Consider the following 12,207-nt stretch of genomic DNA (forward strand, 5'->3'; position numbering starts at 1 on the left):
CTTTTGCCTTGGTCTATTGTTCTGGTCCCCAAATGTTCCACTTGTGCCCTAGTCTATTGTTCAGGTCTCCTAATGTTATTTTGTCCTCATTGCCCCAACCCTGAGTGGTTGAGCCTAAACGCAGCTAGCTATGATAGATTGTTATTGCTTTCTTTCTCATCTCAAGAAGATATTAACTCGAGATCTCAGATGTTAAGTCGGAAATAACATACCTTCAGCAAACGATCATGTATTTCTCAAGGCATGACATTTCTCGGCCTTTGAGATGTAGGAATCCCGCTCTGTTGGCCAATAATGCTGTAGTTAGTTTTGTTCCCGAACGGCGTGCTTGTAACCTGGCCGTGCTTTTAACCTGCATAAATAACGTCCAAAGCGATTAGTTTTTCTGACATACATCCTTCGGTTAACACAAAAACTCCAAAAACTCAATTGATGCTTACGGATTTCTTCCGTCAGATGATCATTTGAATTTACTTACATGCTTGATGTTCCAAATGTAGTAAAAGAATGTCGACTTCTTTTTGCCACCTTGATTTTAGGAAAAATCATGACAATCTAACATCACCAAGTACCATGCACATTTCGCCACAAGGTTCATGTGAAAAAGCATACAAAAATGAAGGTGCAGGAACTGCAATTTCAGAAATACAAACCTATTTGTTCCCCATTTAACATATCGGCCACCCTTTCTACAACATTTTGCCTTTTGAACTCAACCCACCTACAGACATGATAGATCGTGACAAACAAATAAGCAACTAGAAAATGTAATTGAGAAAACATAACAATATTTGGAAAAATAGAAGATACACAAAAAGTGAAAGACTTGTAGGTCGATCGGAAGTTCGGAACCATTTCCGATATTGACGAGAACAAAAATTTCCGATGTCCAAGATTTTAAGATAGTTTATACAACAAGCAAATGAAAGAATCGGGTATGTGGTATTCATTAACATAGTAATTCAGTGTACATACCCTTCTGAAAACACTTAACCTCGAAAACCACCTGCCTGTTTGTGCTTCACTTGAACAGCCGCTTCTGTCAGGTAGAAAAACACTTATCTTCTTATTTGGTTAACAACAATCAGAAAGCCGTCTTGGTTTATAGCATTCACAGAGAGGCTCGTAAGGAGTTCAAACATATATGCAACATAACAAAAATATTCAAATTCCAATTTTGAACTAACAACAATTTGGAGTTCTTATGATTTCAAGATATATACCAAGAACCAGTGAAGATTTGTTCACAAGCAATGGGCACAAGTACGAAGTAAAATAACCTCGAAAAATCGAAAAGGGGAGACTGGTGACAGGTCGGATTTTATCAGATTATATACATATAACTGACATTTGTGTGTTTTGGATGAATTGAAATTGGACCATTTCAGCGTGTCATCTTTGCTGTGATGGTCGTGCTAATTTTTCCTTAATTCGTTCAAATATGACTGACATTAGGATGTCCTCCTACCTCATTGGCCACGTGGATAATAGGATAAGAGGGGTACAATGACGAGATTGCTCGTGGAACCATGTTTTTCGGTTTGTCCCATCGAACGAAAGTAAAGTAAGGTGTACCTGGATCAGTGTTGTTAAATCTACTCTTTTAAGTCCACACCATATTTTGCAATATCTAAAAACTCATACTTAACCCGGATCAGTTGTCCGCTGAAATTGTTGTTGGGTTGGCTCTTATTGAACTGATTCGAATGAAAATAACGAACCCGACTTCTGCATGTTTTTGCTACACGACATGAAGTGATTGCTTTAAGAAGAAATCCAATAAGACTTCTGATTGGCCATTCACTTATGTCAGCTTCACCAATACTTCTCAGGATCATCTTAGAGTTGCTTTACTTTCTTGTGCTATAAAAACTTCCATGGCCGGCCCTTGCTTTGGCCCCTACACTTTAGGCCCCCAAATTTCCATTTATTGGTCTCAAGTTTTTTTATTTAAAGGCCACAACCATAACACTGTTAAAAGAATGGGCCACAGATTCGATATTTTCCAATACATTAATTTTTTGGGGCCCACATCAAACAAAAGACAAATATCTCTCATTATCTCTCTTGAAGTATTTCTCACCTTCCACGTCTTTCACTCTAACCCAACCAGACAACCATTATTTGTGTTATATAATTTTTTCATCCCTATGCTCTTTCATCTTTTTTAAAGTGGTGCTCTTTCATCTTTTTGCAACAAAAGAAACTCTTTCACCTTTAGTTTAGACAAAAAAAAAAAAATATCTTTCAACTTTGGTCACATTGTTCTCAAAGGTGGCCCTGACCAAAGCGAACAAAGCGTCGTTTCGGGTCACCGACTTTTAGGGGCCACCGAGACATTAATTTCTGTAAGAAATATATAAAAAGTCGAATTCTCTAAGAAAATATAAGGGCCCCATTTAAAAAATATTAAGTAAAAAGTGCCACTAAATTTGATGATCTTTAAATGAACGATGGGCCCAACAGTTTGTTTGATTTATGGGAAAGTAGAGTAGATAGTGTTGATTCAAAAACTAGTGGAGACAAGTGATGATTACGAGAAGCTTAACCCATTTAAAAAATGTGAAGTAAAAAGGGCCACCAAGACATTAGGTTTCAAGCTCCACAATTACGAGAAGCTTTGGAAGAATTGGTGAAGACAAGTGATGATTCAAAAACAGTTTATGGTGCCGAAAATATATTAAAACAACACTTTGAAAATTTTGAATTCCTTTTGAGCATGATATTTGGCATAATATATTGTTTGAGGTAAACTCTGTTAGCAAAACACTTCAAACTGAAGATGTAGATATTGATGTTGCTTAGAGAAATTGAATGGACTCATTCGTTATCTTGAAGATTATAGAGAAGTGAGATTTGAAGAAGGCATGGTTGAAGCTAAACAGATTGCCATTAAAATGGGAGTTGAAACAACATTTTGGAAAAGACATATTATTCGAAGAAAGCAACAGTTTGACGAGAATGTGTGTGAAGATCCATCAATGTCACCTGAAGAAACATTTAGAGTTAATTATTACATATGCATATTAGATCAGACTCTTTCTTCATTTATGAGCAGATTCGAGCAAACTAGAAATACAAAGAAATATTTAGTTTTCTGTTTGAGTTAAACAAGTCAAACTCACAAGATGATGGTGATTTGAGATATTCATGTGTTCGCCTTGAAACCTTTTTCAAACATAATGAGTCATATGACATAGACAGACTAGACTTATTTCTGAACTGAAAGTGTTGAAGCGTCTTTTACCAAAAGAGATCAAAAGACCAACTGAAGTGTTAGATTTTTTGAAAGATATGAAAGGTTGTTAACCGAACACATGGATTTCTTATAGAATTATGTTAACCATACCAGATATTGTTGCCTCTGCAGAAAGAAGTTTTTCTAAGTTGAAGTTGATTAAGTCTTATATTCGACCTACTATGTGAGAAGATAGGTTAAACGAGTTAGCTATATTATCTATTGAGAAGGATATGGTTGACGTCTTGATTATTCAACGATTATTAGCGACTTTGCATCGAAAAATTTAAGAAGAACAAAAATTTCAGTGATTGTAATTATCAAAAAAAATTATTTTGTTATATAAATATTATGAAAATATTTTGCGGTACCTATTGTTTCCATGTAAATACATTTATACGTTTTACAATTTGATAGAAAGGACCACATTTTCAGACCTCGCTTCGGGCCACCGAAAAGTCAGGGTCGCCCCTGATTGTTCTTCATCTAAAAAAAACTTTGGGTACATTGTAGTTATTTTATTATTAACTGTAATAATATAATACCTAATTCACAATCTCCTTAAAATATGAAAGAATCTATTCATGATTATTTGATTCATTTATATAATTGTTTTACCATTACTGGTTAATAATAACAACTTATCCATGTCATTGTCAATGTAAATTAGTGATCAACAAACTAAACACCTAATTCAGGGTCTAATCATTTTATCACATAATAAGATTTAATTTTTTTGTATTTCTCCCTAATTTAGGCATAGATAAGTTTCTCAAAAAGAAAAACTAAACAAGAGTCAATTTAAATTCGGACCTTGGGACATCGTTGATCAAATTATGAGACGTTTCACAAGAATGACTAATTTTGGCTTTCTTGAATAAATATGTTAGACGGTTATCTTGCATATTATACTCGTTGTGATATCAATGATGATAAGTGATAGGACATTGCTCGTATATTCAATTTCGAAAAGTTAAAGTCCGATAGAGATTTAAGAGTTTCATGTGTATTTTTGAAATTTTCTTAAGTTTAACGAGTTATATAATATAGATGGATTTGACTTGTTCTAGGAACTGAAAATAATGAAACGTCTTGTAACGAGAAAGATAAAAAACCGACTGAAGCGTCAAATCTTTTTCCAAAGGTATAAAAGGATTTTATCCAAATGCATGGATTGCTAACAATTTTTTGTTAATTATACATGTTACTGTCGCATTTGCAGAAAGAAGTTTCTCTAAGTAAAAATTGATTAAATTTTATGTTCGATTTACTATGCCACAAGAATATTTAACTATTTAGATACTTTGTTAATTGAGAAAGAACTTATGATTTCAACGATCGTCGCTAATTTTGCATAAGAAGAATCTAAATAAAACAACAACATTCAAGTGACTGATACCATTTTGCATAAAAAGAATAAAAAAGAAAACAACATTCAAGTGACTGTAATAATTCATACCATTTTGTTGTATTTATAAAGAAACGGATATTGTTTGAATTTTCATCTACATACGGGACCACATTTTCTGAACTTGCTTCGGACCACCGAAAACTCAGGGACGACCCTGGGGATCGCATCGGTGTGCCAGCCATTTCGAGTGGGGCGTGCCAAACTTCTGTTTTGGCAAGGGATGGTATCTCTGCGCACATTTGTGGCCCGTGGTGTGCCAGCCATTTCGAGTGGGGCGTCTCAAACATGCCTAAGCAGGCCCAAATAAGCCGTGCCGTGTAGACACAGTCCTTGGCCGCCACTATAACATGGCAAATTTTATCTTGTAAGGACAACACATCTCTCGACGGATTGTATCCTACCTAGGAAAGACACCTCTGTACTATCCTTAGAAAGTGACGAAATGAGAACAGCCGAGGAAGTAGTACTTTTTTAAGGAATGCACAACTAGTGGAAAGTCGACTTCACTTTATATCATAGTGAACATCACAGGCCGGGTGAATATTCTAGGCGATACCCGATGAGAACACAACCGGTGTGCATAGGTACATCTAAATAGATAAGGTGTTTCTCATAACATGTTCGGAGATACCCAACAAGAATATAACTATGCTTCAGTAGATTTTAGGCGAAAGTAACAAATGGAGACCAACGCAGAGAGAGACAGAAACCCACTTAAGCATTACCATCTCTTTTCTTATTCGATCTTCAACTAATGAATAATCCCGCTAGCTCAATAAGAGTTGGCCATAATGAGTATCATAAAACATGAAACTTTAAGATAAAAAATTATTCAACATAACTTAAAAGATGAATGAAGTTTTAGTTAACCCAACTACCAACACAAGGATTAATCTTAAATAAAACCTAGCAATCTTATTTTTCACGATCATAACGAAAAACGGCTTATAGTTGAAAGGAAAAAAATAGATAAAAAGTAAACCCTACATAAATAGAAAAAGAAAAACAACAAAAAAATTACACTAAAACATCTTCGGATGAAACAAAAACTGCCCTATGATTTACCTATAACTTCGGTAATCAGGACTGTACATACAGCTCTCAGCATACTCCACCAGATTCTGTGGTTGAGGAAGACGAGTAGCCAGACCTAGAAAGCAAACAGATAGATAAGTTTACGAACATCGTTTAGACTAACATTCATTCTATGGACCTTGTTTCCATAACAAGTAGTTTTCTTCTTTTGTCAAATTTGGACCTGAAATCAAACTCTGAAATCTCAATTAACTCGAGTCAGACTTCAGGATGCTCGTGAGTCTGACTTGTCTGAATGACTAACTCGGGCTGATTTTTATCCATTTGAGTCAAACATAAATAAGTTTACATTAAGAGCTCATTGACTAAAATAACTTGGAAAGATTAATGTACCCTTGACATGAACAAGTCAGACACAGATTACTAAGATTCAGACAAACCGAACTCGGGGGGACTCAGTTTAAGTTAAAAAAAAAAAACACCGCCTAAGACATTAAAAAAGAAACTCACCAAGTTCGTATGCCTTGGCTGCCACTTTAGCTGCAATCTGAGCGGATATCTTTCTGATATTAGAGAATGGTGGGAAAATCAATCCATTGTCATAGTTCTCTTGGCTCACTTCCGCAGCCAAAGCTTCCGCTGTTTGAGGAAGAGAAAATAAATAAACTAGTACAAAATGGCTAAAAAATGAAAGGCAATGTAAACTTCCATCAAAGGGATCGAAGAGCTAAATAATTATAAGCCATGCTTGGCCAAATCTGAGTCCAAGATGCAACTGATCATGGCTGAGACCAGACCACAAGTTAGATGTGACTGAGCATCTGACTAGGTTCTATAGATAGGTTGAGTTTTAATGGGTCAATTGTTCAATCACTGGTTAACAATTGTAAGAGTAGTGTATGAAGTGTATACAGAGTGTAAGAAAGAAAATAAATTTCTTTTAAGATACTCAACAAAAGCTAAATTAATCTATGATTTCACAACATGGGTACTTACAAGCCACAAGTAGCATATCATCATGCACACGAATTGCACCCGAGATGATCAAACCCAGACCAAATCCAGGGAAAATGTAAGCGTTATTTGCCTGAATCAAACAAATAAAGAAAGTGAATGATGTTATAAAAAAAATTTCGTTAGGAGAACTTTCAACAAATAATTACAGTACTAAACCTGGCCAGACACGTAAACTTTGCCCTTATATTCTACGGGGTCAAATGGGCTTCCACTAGCAAAAATTGCACGCCCCTGAAAAGTAACGATGAAATATTACTCAAGTCAGTCGGTTACTGTTTAATACTACGTATTTCTTTTTTGTATTGAACATGAATAAGATATCGTTTCTTTTTCTTACGTTACTCCAATTGTATGCCTGTTCAGCTGTACACTCGGATTGAGAGGTTGGGTTTGATAGTGCAAGAATTACAGGTTTCTGCAAGTCATTTGTCACATTAGTACTTGTATGAGAGAGAGAAAAAGAGAGAGAGAGAGAGAGACAAGGAGAGACAGACAAAGAAAGAGAGAGAGAACCTCATTAAAGGAGGACACTGCCTCAACCACCTCTTTTGTGAATGTTTGTCCAACTCCAGATGATCCAATCAATACAGTTGGCTTGATTGCCTACACGAGAACAAATAATAACATCACAATCTTTTGACAGAAGATTGGGTCAACTCTAGAAAGGATAATAAGTTCCCAACCTTAACAGCATCTAAGAGGTTCTTAATGGGTTCATGGTCATGAGCCCACGGCTGCTTGAAGTGTTGGAGCGACTGCTTTCTAGAGCTAACAATCAAACCCTGCAAATAACAATCAAACTTCTAGTTGAACGACTATAACAAGAAAAGTGATCATATCAATAGATTTTAAAGTTAAAAGGTAGAAGACACGGATTGAAATGAATAAATTTGCGACTGCAATGGAGAATTAATCCTCTGATACCTTTGAGTCTACAAGCCAAATCTTTTTCCGGGTCTCTTCGATTGGAACTTTTGTCTACAGAATGAAGCAAACATGAAAACCCTAAAAGAATTCAAACTCTATACTAAATTGAATTGTTTTCATTTATAGAATACCAATGTGGATGTTTCAAGTAATTACATACCTGTTTGGACATCTCAAGAGCAATGAGTTCGGCTATACCTGTCCCAGCCTGATACCATATAAAAACGAAAATCAGGAACTTTATTTATTCACATATTCCAAAGTTCCCCAACCGGAACAAACACAACTAGTTAAACAGTTCCAGACTAAGACTAAGGTGCATCACAAGTAAAGGATAAGACTGAAATAAGCAAGAAAGGCCCATGTAAGATAAGGGATGTCCAAGATGGGCCCATTTCGCTCTATAATCTAGACAATCTTACTCATCAAGTAAATATCCTTATCCCTATTTCTCCGAGAAGGTTCTAATCTTATCGGCGGACTCCACTACAATAGGCCTCGTGGTCCACGGACAGTCGTGAGGAAATATGATATAAAGACAAACAAGAGTCACCTCTCCAGCACCAAGAAACAAAAACGTATGCTCAGCTAACGTCCCACCAACTAACTTTAATGCTGCAACAATACCAGCAAGGACCACAGATGCTGTTCCCTGCAAAATATCGCAATCCACTGATAAAGATACGCAGATCCAAGAAAATCCAAAAACAATGCCCTTTATAATGAAAATGCCAGTAGAGAGAAAATTTTACCTGTATATCGTCGTTGAATACCAAATGGGTTTTTCGGTATTTTGCTAACAGTTCAAAAGCATTATGATTTGCGAAGTCTTCAAACTGCAGAATTTTATCAATAGATGGAGCTAAATTTAACAGAAACCAGTCCAGTAAATCAGTAAATTTCGGAGTTCTGGAAGTGCTGACTAACCTGTATCAGGACCTTCTCCCCATAGTGCTGCTTAACTGCAGACATGAATTCATCTAGAAGCTCGGCATATTCCTACACAATAGTACAAAAAAAACAGAGAAAGAGTTTCTTCAAAAACACTGTATTTTCGGTTTAGATGGTCATAAATAAAGCTTCGAGTAAAATATGCACCTGGCCAGTTGCCCTCTTTTGCCTGAGTCCAATGTAGAAGTCATCTTTCAACAACTTCTCATTGTTAGTCCCCACGTCAATTGTTACGGGCAAAGACTGCAATTATTAAAACAACTAAATAAATATAAAGCATAATCAAATTTTAGAGTTTCAGATCACGCCCAAATTTATATTTAGTTCACTGATCAATTCCGGCTATTATAGGAATGTGCTAAACGAAACAAAAAGATGTAAGAAAATCAAATTAGTGCTTACTGAGGAAGGACGCAGACCACCAAGTGCTGTATAGAGAGCAAGTTTCCCTACAGGTATACCCATTCCCTGAAAACATTCAGAAATTTACGATAATATAGAGTCAGCAAGGAGCCGAAGAATTAAAAATTTAACTGGCCAAACATAAAGGCACAGTAAAAAAGAGGGAATAAATTCATTTCGCCATACATATTTTTTTGAATTATATATCTCAATGCACTCCAAAAAAACAATCTAGACATTAAACAGTTACCTGGCAACCAAGATCACCAAGCCCCAAAATTCTCTCACCGTCAGTGACAACAATAACTTGGATATTCTTCTCTGGCCAGTTCTTCAATACCTCAAGAATTTTCCCCCTGAAAACCAATAATTCATCAGCTTCCAAATGACTAAGAAATTACCCACGAAAGTAGAGTTAAAAGAAATTAAAAGAAAAACATACTTCTCTCTCAAACTGATATAAAGACCCTGAGGACGCCTAAATATGCTTCCATATTTCTGGCAAGCTTCCCCAACAGTTGGGGTATAAACAACTGGAAGCAGTTCTTCAACATTGTTGATTAGCACTTTATAAAACAGTCTTTCGTTCATGTTCTGTTAAACCAAGTAAATGCAAAAGCTAACTAAGAAAGTCCTATAAAAAAGAATCCGCGATCAATTAAGATTTAACTTATATTCATGTAATCAAACCTGAAGATCCATCATGGCCATGTATCGTTGTAATGGAACTTTGTATTGACGGATACTGTGTATCATTTTCTTCACCTGATTAAAAAAATTATCAAGAGGTTAGGAGAATTTATTCATTATTTGGTTGATCAAGTAAAAAAGAAAATATGAATTGACAAACTAATTGAAACCTGAAGATCTTGAGGTACAACAACAGGAGGGAGAAGACCCCGTAAGTAGTGGGCATCTCTCTCCTTTTCTGAAAAGGAAAGCCCTTTGTTGTGGTGTGGATCTCTCAACAATGAATACCCACTGTTGCAAAATAAACCATTTCAGATACAAACAATATCAAAACCGCAAATATATGGTCTAGATATTCGACGAATTGTGATAAATCGTTAAACAAAAAATTTACTACTTCATGTTTAGGTTTCAACCTGGATGAAATTGACAAACGACTTCTGAAACCAATACAAAGAAAAAAAAAAGTTTTGGCAATGTATACAAAACCACAATTAGACAAAAACAAAAAAAGAACAGTGAAACTCAACCAAAACAATCCCTTCAATCTTTTCTTCCTCCAAAAGTTATAAGACATAACTTTCATATAGCCTCTCGAAATCGCTGTCAACAATCAGATCTGTAAGAATTATAACTAAATATAACTTAAAAGCATAAACACAAACCCCCTGATCAAGATAACTTCAATAAGCTCCAAAATACCCACAGAACAAACTCAAACATCAAGACCATCCAAATTCCCTAAACAATCAATTGGAATATAAACAAAAGCACCTAGAAATCACAAATGAAAAAGAACAGATCCAAAATTTAAAAAACAAATCAAAGCATAAACATAGAAGTTCCAAATATAAGATGCACTTAGATCTAATTAATGGAAAAAATAATGAAGGAAGTGAAAAAGAAAAACAGAAGACCCACCATTGTAATCATCAAACACCCATGAAATTAGAACCAAACTATAAAAATTATAAGGAAAGGAAACAGTAAATGGAATAAAAATCAGACCTAGCCACAGAAGTAGTCCAAGGGGTGACAAGTTGATCAGTAGTAGCTTGATCCTCACCATACACATCTTGGGTTCCTCCACTAACATCAGATTTGGTGTCCAAAACAGAAGAAGCAGAACCATCTTTAGTATCTAAAATAGCCCCAACCTTTCTCTCTCCTCCTCTACGATTGTTAGATGAACCCTGAGCCACCATTACCACCACAGGGGAGGAACATTTTCTCCTTGGTTGAGAAATTGTTGAAATCCCAGACAAGGAATTGTTCTATTCAAATCAAAAACAAAAAAAAATTAGTACCCAAATTGATTTCATTTCAGATTCATGAAACAATTAGAAAAAAGATCTTAAATTTCAAACACAACAATTCCAACTACAAATTTGTAAATGTTAGGTGAACTAAACAAATCAGACCGAAAAATCCAAGGCAAAATTGAAGACTCAGAAAAAAAAAATAGATATTTAATAAATTTTTGTTCCTTTTTTTTTTTTGAGAATTTACGATCTGGGTATTGTTTGAAATTGAAATTTAAGAGTGGGTTTAGGGTGAATTACCACAAAACTGCTTCCATTCAATGAAAACATGGTGAAAGAATGAGAAAAAGAACTTTTCTTTTGCCTGCAAATAAAACTCCAAGAAAGAGAGAAGAAGAATGAAACTTCCCCTTCTTCTTTTTCTTTCTCTCTCTAATGAGATTCAGACTTTTTCGGTGCTTGAGGATGAAACAAATGGAGAAAAAGGACTGAATCACACCCCCATCACCATTTTATATGTTCATTACAAATACACGCATCTGAACAAGGAAGGCTTTAACTGATTTGGTGCTTTTTAATTACTAAAATAACCCTTGTATTTAGAATGAAAATTTGGGTTGATTCAGAATTTCAGATCTATCCGTCCAATCCCAACAATGATATGGATTCGGTTCAAATTGTCATGTCTTATTATGGGGTATTTGAAAAAAAGATGGTGGGCCTCTAAAAAAGATGAGTTAATTAGGGTTTAAGGCTCAACAACCATGCCAGTAATACTAATGAATTAGGTGAAAGTAGATGGTTGTGGATGGTTAACCAAGAAACTACACATTTTGCCACTTGAAACCTCCCCCAACACTACTCTTAACCAGTAAAACCCATAATATTATGATTTAGGAATTCATTTTCTAATACAATAATATTAGTCTAACCGTGGAGAGAGGAATGAGTATTTTACCAGCTCTCAGTTAACGTAAAACACTCACTAGTTAAAGTTTTACAGAACATTTAGGATTTGAACGTATAGGAAAGGGCAAAACTTCATATGTGTACAAACACCAAAAAAGTTCTCAATTTTGGTGTTGAAATCGATTTTGTTGTTGAAGACGAAGAATATAGTTTTATTTTGAACTTTCGGTGCAAGTGTGGAGTTACTAAAAGTAATCTTCACTTAAAAAGAAGACAAAGAGGAAAACAAAAATCATTAAGAAGATCTTCTATCTAAATTCATCATCCTTTTGGTCAAAGGCAGACGTTTAGTTTTCATCGACAAA

At 35.2% G+C, this 12,207-nt stretch overlaps 1 protein-coding gene across 1 annotated transcript; it reads right to left on the reverse strand.

Moving 5' to 3' along the window:
• Nucleotides 1-5,443: 5,443 nt before the first annotated feature.
• Nucleotides 5,444-11,795, reverse strand: LOC147538889 (NADP-dependent malic enzyme-like). Its single transcript, XM_086641862.1, has 20 exons — nucleotides 11,234-11,795; nucleotides 10,680-10,945; nucleotides 9,842-9,962; nucleotides 9,672-9,746; nucleotides 9,424-9,575; nucleotides 9,232-9,337; nucleotides 8,982-9,047; nucleotides 8,727-8,822; nucleotides 8,556-8,627; nucleotides 8,381-8,464; nucleotides 8,182-8,280; nucleotides 7,789-7,836; nucleotides 7,626-7,679; nucleotides 7,385-7,483; nucleotides 7,215-7,304; nucleotides 7,039-7,116; nucleotides 6,858-6,932; nucleotides 6,681-6,771; nucleotides 6,195-6,323; nucleotides 5,444-5,799 (listed from the first exon to the last, which is right to left on the reverse strand). The coding sequence occupies exons 1-20, from the start codon at nucleotides 11,261-11,263 to the stop codon at nucleotides 5,711-5,713; spliced, it is 1,920 nt and encodes a 639-aa protein (XP_086497988.1). The 5' UTR covers nucleotides 11,264-11,795; the 3' UTR covers nucleotides 5,444-5,710.
• Between the last annotated feature and the right edge of the window lie 412 nt (nucleotides 11,796-12,207).

Source organism: Eschscholzia californica, unplaced genomic scaffold (assembly GCF_041429995.1).
Source record: "Eschscholzia californica isolate CP2 unplaced genomic scaffold, dmEscCali1.0.p SCAF_5, whole genome shotgun sequence".
NCBI lineage: Eukaryota > Viridiplantae > Streptophyta > Magnoliopsida > Ranunculales > Papaveraceae > Eschscholzia > Eschscholzia californica.